A 13,926-nucleotide genomic window follows, 5' to 3' on the forward strand; every position below is an offset into this window, starting at 1 on the left:
ATATATTGAATTTCATGGAAGAAGAAATTACAAGGAAATAGAATCAAAAGATAGCAACCTTTGAGGTTGTGTTAAATGCATTGAACAAAGCATCATCTCTCTTGTTCCCTATTGCTTGGATGTTTGTTTACGTTTTTTTTTTTTTTTTTCATTTATCAGAAATTCTTTATTTTGTAAACAGGAAGAATATATTGAGGCCATAGGAACAAAGTCCAATGAATTTTATGTTTTTCTCAGTCTAGATTTAAGATTTCATATTTTTGATAATATGGTGGCTATGAGTTTGACGTTTTTCTTCCAGATTTTATAGTTCATATTCGTTTTATGTTAATTTTTGACGTTTTTCTTCTTCCATATTTTAGAGTTCATATTTTTAAAATATGGTGGCTATGAATTACGAGGATTTAGCAGAAATTTAATTTAGAGATTAGGGGTAAAATAGTATATTTATTATTATTCTTAGTATTATTTTTTAAAAGGGGCTATGAAGAGTAAAAATGAGGCTATGAATAGAATTACCCCCTACAAAAAAAGAACTTTCTGAAACAGGAATCAATTATTTAATTACAAAAAAAATGCATTTGTATCTTCTACTCCCTCTGTCCCACGAATCTTGACATGTATTCATTTTTGGACCGTCCCATGAATCTTGACACATTTCTAAATAAGGTAATAATTATTACATTCTCTCACATACTTTATCACTTTTATTACCTTCTCTCTTCTATTTTATCACTTTTATATTATATTTACTACACACTTAAAATACTAATCTATAACTCCTTAATTCACGTGTCAAAATTAAACGTGTCAAAATTCGTAGGACGGAGAGAGTAATTATTTAATCTCTTTAATTTTTTCCCATGACTAATAGACTACCATACAATATCCATTTTGCATTGCACCCAGTTAGGTGACCAAACAGAAACACACCTAACTGAATTTAACAAGCCCACTACTAAACCATTTAAGCCCGAAAATAAAGCCCATTACCACTCAGAAGCCCATGCCGTTATTTGTAATCGTCGTTTTCCCCTTCCCATTACTAAAAGTCTAAAACCTCTTATTCCGTCGACTGCAAAACCCCTCTCTCTCTCTCACACACACACACACACAGACGACACATACACACATGCGAGTTAATGGGCGCTGAAGTTGGAGAAATGGCAGTGGAAGTGGAGAGAGCTTTCATAGGAGCTGGCTGCAACAGAATAGTTCACAACGTTTCGTGGGGCGCCTGTGATTTGATCTCGTTTGGCGCCCAAAATGCCGTTGCCATATTTTGCCCCAAGGTTTTGTTGTGAATTTGTCATACTGTTTGATTTTCAAGTTGATTGATTGACAATTGCTAGTATCAGTTAACGGTATTTCTCTTCGATAGACTGCGCAAATTTTGACTACGCTTCCGGGCCACAAAGCCTATGTGAACTGCACGCATTGGTTGCCCAGCAGCAAGTTTGCATTTAAAGGTTCGTTCATTGCCTGTGGTTGAAATATCTTTTTCCCTTCTTTTTTTATGTGGTGGAATGAAATTTATGAAGTGAATTAGGATTGATTGTATTTTTCCCCGTTTGAAATTTTGTTGGTAGATTGTAGTTTCGTATGATTAATATGATCTTAATTTTCATTTATTCTGCAGCGAAGAATTTGGAAAGCCATTATCTGTTATCTGGAGATGCTGATGGAGCAATCTTGCTGTGGGAATTATCCCTTGCTAATAAAAAGGTTCTCTCTCTCTCTCTCTCCCCCTTATTTCTTTCATGATTTTCTCTGTTATGGATATCCTAATTCAATCTTCCCATTTCAGTAACATAAAATTTGGGGATGTTATTGGTCATTGTAGCGCATCATCTCTAATATTTTCTGTCATCTCACAATCAAATCTTCTTGCAGTGGAGGAATGTGCTACAAGTACCAGAAAAGCATAAAAAAGGTGTTACTTGCATCTCTGCAATTGTAATGTCTCAGACAGATGCTTTATTTGCATCGTCCTCATCTGATGGAGTCGTGAGCATATGGGAAATAATATTTCCATCAAGTGCTGGGGGTGAGTTGCTTAGATTTGAGTGATTCTATATTATTAAATTTGCATTTGCTTGGCATTGGTATTATATTCAACCACAATACTGATATATCACACTCTTACTGTACATTTGTAATAGTCAAATATCAACAGATGTGGATATTGGTGGAGCTTAGTTTGGTGCAATTAATCATGTGATTGCCATTGATCTTTCTGATATTTGATTTCTCATATTTATTTATATGAATATCTTAGGTGAATGCAAATTGTCTTGCTTGGATTCCATAGTTGCCTGTAAAAAACCTATGGTTGCTCTTTCATTTGTGGAGTTGCCTGGAAAAGGTGGGCACCTAGCTCTAGCCATGGGCGGTTTGGATAACAAAATTCACATCTACAGTGGTGAGAGATCGGGAAAAGTGTGTATCATCTGGTGCATTTAGTTAATGTTCCTGCTCTAGTATGCATTTTTCTTTTGCTAAAATGAATGCATTTTGTGATTATTTATTTCCAGTCTGTTCGTGCCTGTGAACTGAAAGGGCACACCGACTGGATTCGTTGTCTGGATTTCTCATTACCAACATATGAAAATGGTGAAACATCAATTCTTCTCGTGAGTTCATCTCAAGACAAAGGGATACGTATATGGAAGCTGGCTTTATTAAATGACCATGCTCACAACCCAAAAGAAGAAACCAGTTTGGCCGCTTATATTAAAGGCCCAATATTTGTAGCTGGTTCGTCCTCTTACCAGATATCTCTGGAATCCCTTCTTATCGGACATGAGGATTGGGTGTATTCGGTGGAATGGCAGCCTCCTCAAAGCTCCTCTATTGATGGCATTGAGTGCTATCAACCTCAGAGCATTTTATCTGCATCCATGGACAAGACGATGATGATATGGCAGCCAGAGAAGACTACCGGTATATGGATGAACATGGTAACTGTCGGGGAGTTGAGTCATTGTGCCCTGGGGTTCTATGGTGGTCACTGGAGTCCAAGTGGAAACTCAATTTTAGCGCATGGATATGGTGGATCTTTTCATCATTGGAAAAATGTTGGCACTGACTTTGATGATTGGAAACCTCAGAAAGTTCCTTCTGGTCACTTTGCACCAGTGTCAGACATTTCTTGGGCTAGGGATGGAGAAAATCTGCTATCTGTTAGCCATGACCAAGTAAGAAGCTTACTGATTTTCAGTTTTGTAAATTTGTTTATCGGTTGAGTGGCTGCGCTTGTCAGTAAATTTTAAGGTCAGATGTTGGTATCAGATAGCCTTTTGTTATCTAGGTAAGCATGTTGAATGCAATTTATTTTGTAGTATGAAGGCAAACCCTTCACTGTCTGTTCTAGTTTATTTGAATTCCTTATTTAATATAGATATAATGGAAAGTTAAAGATACTTTTTGGCTAGTTATAAACTTGGAAGTTTTCACGTGTTATATGATATGATTGCAATCTGTTGGTAATCTTTGTCTCTGTGGTTTCTTATAGCTACATTTTGTTGTTTCTTTTTCAGACATCTAGAGTATTTTCTGCATGGTCTAATGAATCTTTAATAGAAGATGGAGAGGCTTGGCATGAAATCGCACGACCTCAAGTTCATGGCCATGATATTAATTGTGTGACAATGGTCAGAGGAAAGGGGAACCACAGATTTGTAAGTGGGGCTGACGAGAAAGTGGCCAGAGTATTTGAAGCTCCTCTCTCCTTTCTGAAGACATTGAATCACACCACTTCTCAAAATTCTAGCATTGCTGATGATCTTCCATCAAATGTGCAAATTCTTGGTGCAAATATGTCTGCCTTGGGGCTATCGCAGAAGCCAATATATCTTTATGGTGAGACTTTTGCTTCTCCACTTCAAAAATCTTAGAATGTTCTTTGTTCTGGTATTGTGCATGAGAAGTCTAAAGCACATACAAAATTGTTCTATCTCGTTATGCAGCTTCACCTGAGTCAAAAGAAAGAAATAACAATGAAGGGATTGATACCCTTGAAACTATTCCCGAAGCAGTTCCGACTGTGTTGACAGAACCACCCATTGAGGAGCAACTGGCATGGCATACACTGTGGCCTGAGTCCCACAAGCTCTATGGACATGGGAATGAACTTTTTTCTCTTTGTAGTGACCATGAGGGAAAGCTAGTTGCTTCGTCCTGCAAGGTATATCTTTGTATTCATATTAATACTATGTTCAGTGTTTAGTTTTTCTTATAAATTTTCACTCTCTTAGCTTGCCCCATTGTGCTTATTTCTTCCAAACAAGATTAAGTTCTTTCCACTACTGCCATCCCATTTTTAACAAACTTACTTAAGAGGAACTTGGTGGTAGCTTGAGGAGTTATTTGTGGGGGCGCATGTTACTGAAGTATGTTTACTGTGTTCAATCTTGTTTACCCTTATACGAAAGGGTAGTACTCAGACATTAGAGATTTTACAAAATTAGGTCATTTTTTGTTGACTGAAATATTTCAGATATGTGAGATCTCTTTCAGTGTATATATAGTGGAGGCATAAAATCTTGTTTCTTGAAGAATTATCTATTTTTTCGACAATTAGCTCTACGATTATGTTATTTATTTGCATTTGAAGCTTGATAAATGAACAAGTTCCAAACCCCACAGGCACAGTTGGCTTCTGTTGCGGAGATATGGTTATGGCAAGTAGGCTCTTGGAAGGCTGTAGGCCGCTTGCATTCACACAGTTTGACCGTTACACAGTTGGAGTTCTCTCATGACAACAGTTTCCTTTTATCCGTTTCTAGAGATCGCCATTTTTCTATATTTGCAATTAAGCAAACAGGTGACGCCTGATTTTCTTTCCGTTGTTTCTAAAATTTATCTAGTCGAATACTAATGTCTTGAAGTTACATTTCCCAAAATAGGGCAAGATGAAGTAAGTCACGAGCTCGTTGTCAGGCAGGAAGCCCACAAGAGAATAATATGGGCGTGCTCTTGGAATCCGTTTGGCCACGAATTCGCCACTGGTTCTAGAGATAAGACAGTAAAGATATGGCAACTGATAAATGGGTCATCAGTTAAGGTGCTCATGACTCTGCCGACATTCCAGAGCAGCATTACTGCATTATCTTGGCTGGGGGTCGACAGCCAGAAAAACCGCGGGCTCCTTGCAGTGGGAATGGAGAATGGTCTCGTGGAACTATGGACTCTCTCCAACACCAGAAACGAAAATGGTGGCGTTGCAGCACCCAATGCTGCTCTTGCAGTCCGTTTTGACCCGTTTATGTGTCACGTTTCTGCAGTTCATCGGTTGAGGTGGCGGAACGCGAAGAAGAGCGAAGATTCCACAAGCGTGCAGCTTGCTTCTTGTGGAGCTGATCATTGTGTAAGATTGTTTCAGGTACATGTTTAGCAGTTGACAGAATGGTGCTTGTTTTACTGCAACTGAAATACATGAGTTCATGTAATTGTATTTTTCAACTTCATTTCATCATTGTCTGTATACTAGAAAAAGGTTTTGAGTTTTTAGCTAAGTGATTTATACCTGAAAATTAAGGGTTTTTTCGTTGCCTTTTAGTACGTTTGATGTAAAATTTCAGATTTAATCATATAGCCATTTCTGAAGTTTTGATCTATTTTTATATTCGTTTAATGGAATTTATCTAATGTTCAATTGCATCGTTTCAGAAAATTTTTGTTTAAGTTGCATAGATAGTTTTGACTTTTATCTCAATTTTCATTTTCATATGTTGAAAATGTTCCTCGTGTACAAAATTCTTATGAAATGGAAATTCATGTATTTAGAGGTAAAATTTTAAGTTCATGTGCAAAATAAAAAATTGTGAAAGTATTTGGGCGTTATTACCCCTTTCTTTAACTAATAAAAATCGTAATTTGGCCTTTGGAAAATTTCTTATAAAATACAATCATGATGCAGTAAAACAAATGTCCCTTGATGGAAGCGAAGAGTTGTTTTGAATTTTTGCACGTACTCAGATAGAACAATGAATGAATTAATTTAAAATGTAGTGGACTTTTATTGAACTTTTATCCCAAAAAAATAAATAAAGAAAGCTTTTATCAATTTTCTAAAAATGGCGTTTGAGCTTATGGGATTTAGTTTTTAAATAAGTTATCCAATTATTCATTTATCTTTTACACTTATTCTATCTTTTTTATTTATCACATTCGAGTATTTTAAAAATAAAAATAAAAAATTGAACGGTTTCAAATCATATTGGATCACATCAATTATATTCAAACTTATTCGTTGTCCTCATAAGTCAGAGTCCTAACAAACTTCTAAATCTAATAATTGATATGAAGTCACGTATTGAATAGGACTCGATTTTTGAACAAACTAAAATACTAACATATGCATATGTCTCTATAGATGATCGCAAGTTTCAAAGTTCACCCTTTGTAAGAGTGAAAGAAATGATAAAAGGAATACATCCACGTGGACCAATTAGACAAGAGAGAGAGAGAGAGGCAAATCACGAACTTACAAAAATATGCATATGAAAACGTGAAAGAAATGAAATTGAAGTAGTCTGAGTTGTTTGTGTGTCAATTATTTATGATACAGGATAAAATTGTGCATAAAATAAAACTGTAGCGAAGATCTTCACGTTCCTTCCACAACATAAAAGGTTGGCCAAATAATAGTATGGCCAACATTTTAAATGATATCGGGTTTGACTAAACATGCGTAACACATAAATAAATTATAGCTTCATTCATTTCTAAATAATTAGACACCGTAATCACCAGAGTTCGAGCATGAGTCAGTCAATCATAATGCACTAAAATTTCTAGACAATATTTTACTATGACGTTAAGCTTCTTTTAGAATTATATTACTCCGTTCCTCCACAAAAAATAGTCCTACAAAAGGGACGATACATGTTTTAATAAAAATAATTAAGTGTATTATGAATGGAGAATGGACCCTGTTAGAAATTAAGGTTAATAATGATAATTATTTATATTGTGAGTGAAGAAATGAGGCCACTATGTAATAAAAAGTTTTCAAAAATGAAAAGGAATTAATTTTTGTGGACATTCCAAAATGATAAAAAAATAATTATTTTTTTATGAACGGAGGGAGTACTAAAGTAATAAGATAAAATAATTAACTAAACTCTAAATAAGATAGCAAAAGTGGTTTTGTGAAAATAAATAAGAAAAATCAAATCACATTGTTCTAAATTGCGAATAACTTATAAGAATCTGATAGCATGTTCTCTGGCTTATAAACAAGTCTTAGAGCATCTGCATCGCCCTACTCGATGCACCTTACTCGAGTAGGGCGAGCATCGAGTAGGCCGATGCAAAGGCCACTTGCTCGAGTGCTACCCGTTCTATCGTGTATGCACGATGCTTGTCCCAAATATACATATCCCATATTGTGAATTAAGTATAGAAGCATTTTTTATTATTACCAATAGCAATGCTTTATCTCTGGATATTATATTACCACACACTTTAATTATTAATTTAAATACGTGCAATTAAGTATAGAAGCATTTTTACAATTGCTCGTTTTTATTAATTATAGAAACATTTTTACAATTGAATTAATTTAAATTTGTGCAGTTAAAATTAAATGAAAAACATAAAAATCAAAACTAAAAAAATCAAGTAGACTATCAAGTAATCTCAATGCGGTTTTCTTACTCAATGTGATCCCCTTCTCTCAAGTAAACTATCAAGTAGGCACCAACGCGGATGCTCTTATAAATAAGCTAAAGTGACTCAAAATAAACGATTTTCCCTCTCATAAATTAGGCCCGCAGGCTGCAGCCGAAAAATATGAACATGCATAGATTTAAGTTTAACATCTAGTACTACTAGTAGTATTATAAAAAAAAAATGCCAAAAAAAAAACCAATAATTTGGCTATATAGTTTACTCAATTAAGAAAAATATATGGTTCAAATTTCATTAACATCTTCGAATAAAAAAGACAAAAGAGCATTCTTGCAATAATAAATGTATCAACATCTACACCGAAATTAATAACCACCAAAGCAGACAGTGATGATGTGGCAATGACACGAGACCTTAAATTAATCAATTAAGCTGCTTTAAATGCTTCCAACATATCTAGTCAGACAATTTCGGCATGGACCACACCACACAGATTTCAATTGTCAGACAATTAAGATATTTTTTTCATGTCATAAAACATTAAAAATATATAATAAAAAATTACACATTCCTCGTACCTTAATCTATGACTAATCCATACTTAATTACAACTAGTTCTAAATTAGCACTCATACAAATGATTAAGTATTGCAAGAGTAACTGTGGAGGCACATGAAAAACAAACAGCAATCAATTAGCATAAAGCAAACCAGCTAACTGGAGTTGAATTCTTGTGTGATTTCAACATTCCTCATTATTCATAAGCAGACCAGGAAAACAAAAAAAAGATGCTTCACATTTCTTGTCACTTTTCAAATGAAACCATTGAGTAATATAAGACCTAACTCCATATACTCCAGCTAAGGTTATATACAGATATGTATAAATCATGGGGGAGTCTTGTTTGATACAAACACAATAACACACCAATAAAGTATAAATGTGCCATTAGATAGTTTGGATCCGGATCTTGACCCTCGATTATTTTGGTTCTAAGCAACCTAAAGAAGTGGGACTTATCTTCTTTCTTCTTGTATACATCTAAGGGTCAATTGCTGCAAATAAATCTGATTTTCTAAGCACTAAACTATCTATACACCAAATGACAGCAAAAAGCATATTGAGGAAACAGATCGCTTACGCTCTGTTTCTATGTGAAGAATGAAGACTATGCAGTAGCAAGCCAAGACTGGATGCTTGTTACCTGCAAATAGTGGTTGGTAGATTTCACCGTGAGACGAAAGATTCTTGCAAAGACAAGTAAAAATAGGAGCAGTAAAGTAAGGAATTGGAGCAGTTGTAAAGCATACAGTCACTTTAGTGGCAATGTAAACATAAAACTCGAACCTGGAACGCGTTCGTGGTTGCTACCAATAATTGCAAGGAGGAATATTGAGCCTCCTGCACAAAGAATCTGAGAGGGAAAAGCACAGTGCCTACAGACAAGCAATTCCATCTTTGTGAATATAATACTAACAAAAAGTTTAAACAAAGTTGACTGTCTAAAGTTAGATTCCATTTCAAGGAAAGAAATAGGGCGAACTCATCCTCAGGAATCTGGACTAAAAATATATTGCTGTCTGATAAGGACAAAGATACAACGGCAAGTTGCAAGAATTACTAGCACTGTTACAGCTAAGGTGGAATAAAGATCATACCAATCTTCACATATCCTTACATTGAATAAGAAGGAAAAGAACACTTGTGAGGATGAGACGTAATCACCTGTAACACGGAGCTATCCACGGGGGGCGGAGCTCTTAACTGATGTTCTTCAACTGAAGGATCAGAAACCATGACAGATAAAGAACACAAATGGTGTCCAAAATAAAAGAAGATGCTGAGTGCCCATCTCTTACATCTTCAAGATGTAACACCATACTTATAAACATAAGCCAAAAGATACGCAGGTGCATCAAAGAATCGTAACATCTAACGAGCAACGTATAAGGGATAAAAGGATCTGAACACATCTAATGACAGCAGGAAGCTTGGATGCTCAATTAAGCTTTTACCAATGAATTGTTGCCTATTAAACATCAACAAACATCCCACTAGCAGCACGATTTCGTATCGTTGGCAGAGAATGCAAGATCCCATCACTATAAACACATAGTAATTTGACTAAACACATTTTTTCTCCAATGATCCATAAATATGTTCATATACACAGGACAATGTGGCTTTGTGGTGCAATTTTTACAGTATGATATCAGGTAGCACCCCATTTTCACTTGATAACAATAACATAACATACACAGAATTAAGACAAAGACCAGAGTATATTATTAACTATTACAATTACACATCACAGCCCAATAAGAAAATATCACTAGGACCTCCTCAATAAAGAAGAGTGCAAGATCATTGGAACACTGTATTATAAGCTTCAAAGATAGACCAAACCAGCTGCTGCAAAATTGTACATCCATTCCCAGCTCACCTGAAACGGCTGCAAACCCCTACCGGCTACCATGCTGGACCATCTCAGCTGAGAGCGGTGCAGATGCATCCTTTCCAGCCATAGCAGGGGCCGATTTCATGGTCTGGTACTGAGCAGCCAATTGAGGTGGCAACGGGGTGTAGTACATTTGCGCGTGGGCTGGATCAGCGAATTCATAAGCATAATTCGGATTTGATGAATGATGAATTGGAGGATAACCGACATATTGAGCTTGGCTTGCGGGCACTTGGACCGTCTGAGGAGCTGCCGTAGCAGCTGTTCTATACAAACCACTAACCATTTCTGGTTTGGATGAAGGAACATTTCTGGCATGATTGTAAGCTGCCTGCGAGGCTACAGGTGCCGTTTGAGGGTGGCTAGAAGGTGCGGCTTGACCTAATTCACCGTAACTAGGTTGCTGCATCGGCAAGTTATAAGGTGGGTTTGGTCTACCAGTCCCAGGCACATAGTAAACAGGGTAATGCTGATCAAGCACGGCTTGGTGTGGATGGGGCTGCGGCTGGGAAGGATATACAGAGTAATATGACGGGATTGGAACTGCATTAGATGGGATGTAATGGTTACCAGCGTGAATGAACTGCTGTGGTTGATGCAGCTCGGGTTGAATCTGATCGAATTGGCCGCTGAGTACATAACCGGATTCTTGAAGCTGCGGTTGCATCTGAACTTTGGCGTTTGATTGATCCACAGAGTTGAAATCAACCGGATTTGAAGGAGTTCTGCTGTTTCCAGATTGAATTTGTACGAGCTGTTCTTGGTGATAAATAGCTTGCCTCTGCCTATACAATTGATTTGCTCCACTTCCATCACTGGAGAAATTATATCATCAACGTTCAATTTAGGTCAATTTGAGCATAAATCACGATGTAAAAAGCAACAGTTAGAGTGATTTTAGCAAAAGTACCTTGATACCGAATGTGGAGACGACAAATCAAAAGCATTTGTCTGTTTCTGCTGAAAGTGAGGAATCTGCTGCGATTGCAACTGCGCCTGCTGAATCTGCTGCAGTTTTCTCTGTCCGCCGTGATCCGATCTCTCGTCGTCGGAAATAAACCGATACTCACCGCCAACAACTATCGGAAGCGGAGAAGCCGCCGCTCCGGCGGCTGCTCCGGCGGACATGAAAACCTCTTCCTCCTCCTGCTTCTGCGACGGCGGGTTAACACTTATCTGCTGAAACTGCTCCTCAATTCCCAACCCTCCGACCTTGCGATTCTCCTCCACATGAACCTTTATACGCGGCAAATTCGGGATGGACGGAGAGCTCGAGGCGGAGCCGAACGACGACGTGGTATCGAGCATCGGAGAATCTGGAACCGAGTGCACGTCCTGATTAATCACGTAATTGCCGTGAGCGGTTCCGTTGGCAGCGCCCCCAACTTTCGACGCCTCAATTTTGAGCTCGGCGTCTTTCTCCGCCGCCTTCCCTGCGAATTCATCGTCCAATCCGAGCAGATTATTGACCGAAGACGAGTCCGAGAATCCGCGATCGCTAGCAGCAGTGGACAGGTTCCCCGATTTTCCATTAAGCGCGTTGAAAAACCAGTCCTCCGGCTTGCTCGACGTGGTCTGGACGAGGAGCTGATCGATGCTCGTCGGCGACTTGGGGAACAGGAAGAGGCGGAGGCGGCCGGGCTTCGCCGCGGCGGCATTGTGGAGGCGGTCGTACTCCTCCACCATGTTCTCGAGATCCTCGTCGGAGGTGATGGTGATTAAGGAATCCAGGTCCTCGGTGGGGAGCTGGTACTTGAGGAAGAAGGGCTGGTTGTTGAGCAGGGTTTTGGAGAGGCGGTGGTGGAGGTCGGAGAGGGGGGTGTGGCGATCGATAACGATGATGCGTGTGTCGCCGCCGGCGTAGCATAGGGTCTTGTCGTGGGGGCGGGGGACGATGTGGCCGCCGTAGCTGCACATGAGGCGGAGCTTGGCGGCCTGCGGCGGCGGAGGCTCAGCGTCCCAGGAGTCGTGCTTGCGGGAGCGCGGGGAGGAGGCAGCGGAGTCCGGGTAGGGCGCCGCCGCCGATGGAGTGGTGGTGGTGGTGGTGGGAGTTGTTGGAGGAGCAGTGGAGAGTGGTGGGGCCTCCATGGAAGGAGTTGAGTTGGAAGAGAGAGAGAGAGAGAGAGAGAGAGAGAGGAAAACCGCGAAAGGGGATAGTCCTGGTTGGACTCTGGCCCCTTTTTATACTCTCCAGCTGTTTTCAAAATTTATTCACCTCAGCTAACATCTCTCCAAATTTTTTGTCACAAAAAAATTGAGGAAAATGTATAAATTAGTTAAAATTGATAAAATTTACATTTTTAAAAATTAATTATTATTTTTTATGAAAGTTAAGTAATAATAATGTAACAGTTTAAAATGATAAAATAATAATAATAATGACACGGAGAGAATACTTAAAATGGTATACACACTTGTTTCGAATTTTAAAAATATTAAATATTGTGAGTTTAAAAAAAAGATTATACTATTATTTCTAGTGTTATAAATGGAGAAAGAAATTTATAATAGCTTTCTATTATAAATAAGTTTAAATATTAAAGTTAAAATATAAGGGATACTTGAAAACAAAAAGTAGTTCATCCGTCTCATTCTAATAGACTCATTCTCCTTTTAGTAACGTCCCATTAGAATAGACTCGTTTTCTATTTTAAAAAAAGTGTATTTAATTGATGTAGATCACACTATTTTTCTCCTAAAAGGTAAGTTTTTTAATCAGCGTGCCTAAAAGAACTGGGAGGAGAGGAGTATATTCTTTTATAGAACTGACAAAAATGACAATAAGTGCATCTTTTTATGGAAGGGGATGAGTATGAAAATATTATACTTTCTCTGTCCACAAAGAGTGTGGGGTGGAGTTGATGACACAAATTTTAATATATACTCTATATAAAAATCAATAATGTGATACATTAAACACTTACAAATCAATTTAAAATTTCATCGTTGACTAAAAATTTCATTAGAATCATTTCATATATATATATATATATATATATGTATATATATATATATATATATAGAGAGAAAAGTTAAACAGAGAATGCTAAATATTTAGAGAATAGAGAATTCGTGAAATAAAAACGAACAGATCTACAATTTTTACGAACAAATCAATGTACCGCATGAACAGCAATTTGCCCCGGGTTCGAATCCTGCTGGTGGCGAGTTTTTCTTTTGTTTTACTTAATACGTCTGTTCGTTAGTTATGTTGATCTGTTCGTAAAATGTATAGACTTGTTCAAAATGAAATATATAATAATTCTCTGTTTAACTTGACCCTATATATATATATACATGTATGTATAGAAGCGTTTTAATGAGATCTCTTATATATGGTGACATTTTAGATTGATTTATAGATGTTGATATCATGTATCCCGATTGATATTTATTGAGATAGCGCAAAATTTTTAAATATCAATCTTATTGTAATGGGTAGAGGTTCAAATAAGAACCACTAATAAAATAAGAACGGAGAACCATTTTAAGCCATTCGATCATCAAGATCTACGGTGGATGCATCATCTTGGTGGATGGATGCAGGTGCTGGGTTCGAATCCTGAAGGGAGCAAAAAAATTATTTTTTTCGGATGCATTAAATTTAATAGCGGATGCATTAATTTGTATAGCAGATGCAGTAATTTTATTGGTTCTTATGTTCTCACGATAATTGTGGTTCTCACTATCACCGCACCCTATTGTAGTGCACCCTCCATATATATATGTATGGCATATGATTGCAAATGCTTTATATACGGCCAGCATTTTTTCGCCGAAATTTGAGACTATTTATTGCAAGAATAGGCATAATTTTCTAAATCTGAGTTGAC

General features: G+C 37.4%; 2 protein-coding genes across 2 annotated transcripts; one reads left to right on the top strand and one right to left on the bottom strand.

Annotated features, from left to right (window-relative positions):
- The first annotated feature begins 1,059 nt into the window (after window positions 1-1,059).
- On the top strand, window positions 1,060-5,607 carry LOC131025099 (elongator complex protein 2). Its single transcript, XM_057954705.1, has 10 exons — window positions 1,060-1,292; window positions 1,382-1,469; window positions 1,640-1,725; window positions 1,894-2,047; window positions 2,279-2,439; window positions 2,535-3,197; window positions 3,540-3,861; window positions 3,969-4,186; window positions 4,648-4,825; window positions 4,908-5,607. The coding sequence occupies exons 1-10, from the start codon at window positions 1,143-1,145 to the stop codon at window positions 5,393-5,395; spliced, it is 2,508 nt and encodes an 835-aa protein (XP_057810688.1). The 5' UTR covers window positions 1,060-1,142; the 3' UTR covers window positions 5,396-5,607.
- Window positions 5,608-9,754: 4,147 nt separating this feature from the next.
- On the bottom strand, window positions 9,755-12,270 carry LOC131025100 (uncharacterized). The gene is made up of 2 exons (XM_057954706.1): window positions 11,004-12,270; window positions 9,755-10,908 (listed from the first exon to the last, which is right to left on the bottom strand). The coding sequence occupies exons 1-2, from the start codon at window positions 12,179-12,181 to the stop codon at window positions 10,098-10,100; spliced, it is 1,989 nt and encodes a 662-aa protein (XP_057810689.1). The 5' UTR covers window positions 12,182-12,270; the 3' UTR covers window positions 9,755-10,097.
- Window positions 12,271-13,926: the final 1,656 nt, after the last annotated feature.

This window comes from Salvia miltiorrhiza, chromosome 5 (assembly GCF_028751815.1).
Source record: "Salvia miltiorrhiza cultivar Shanhuang (shh) chromosome 5, IMPLAD_Smil_shh, whole genome shotgun sequence".
NCBI lineage: Eukaryota > Viridiplantae > Streptophyta > Magnoliopsida > Lamiales > Lamiaceae > Salvia > Salvia miltiorrhiza.

Excerpts from the sequence above, each read along its gene's own strand:
- LOC131025099 (XM_057954705.1), top strand. The coding sequence starts at position 1,143 with ATGGGCGCTGAAGTTGGAGAAATGGCAGTGGAAGTGGAGAGAGCTTTC. Across the intron at positions 2,048-2,278 it reads ATTTCCATCAAGTGCTGGGG|GTGAATGCAAATTGTCTTGC; the intron begins GTGAGTTGCTTA and ends TGAATATCTTAG. Across the intron at positions 3,862-3,968 it reads GAAGCCAATATATCTTTATG|CTTCACCTGAGTCAAAAGAA; the intron begins GTGAGACTTTTG and ends CTCGTTATGCAG.
- LOC131025100 (XM_057954706.1), bottom strand. The coding sequence starts at position 12,181 with ATGGAGGCCCCACCACTCTCCACTGCTCCTCCAACAACTCCCACCACC. Across the intron at positions 10,909-11,003 it reads TCTCCACATTCGGTATCAAG|TGATGGAAGTGGAGCAAATC; the intron begins GTACTTTTGCTA and ends TAATTTCTCCAG.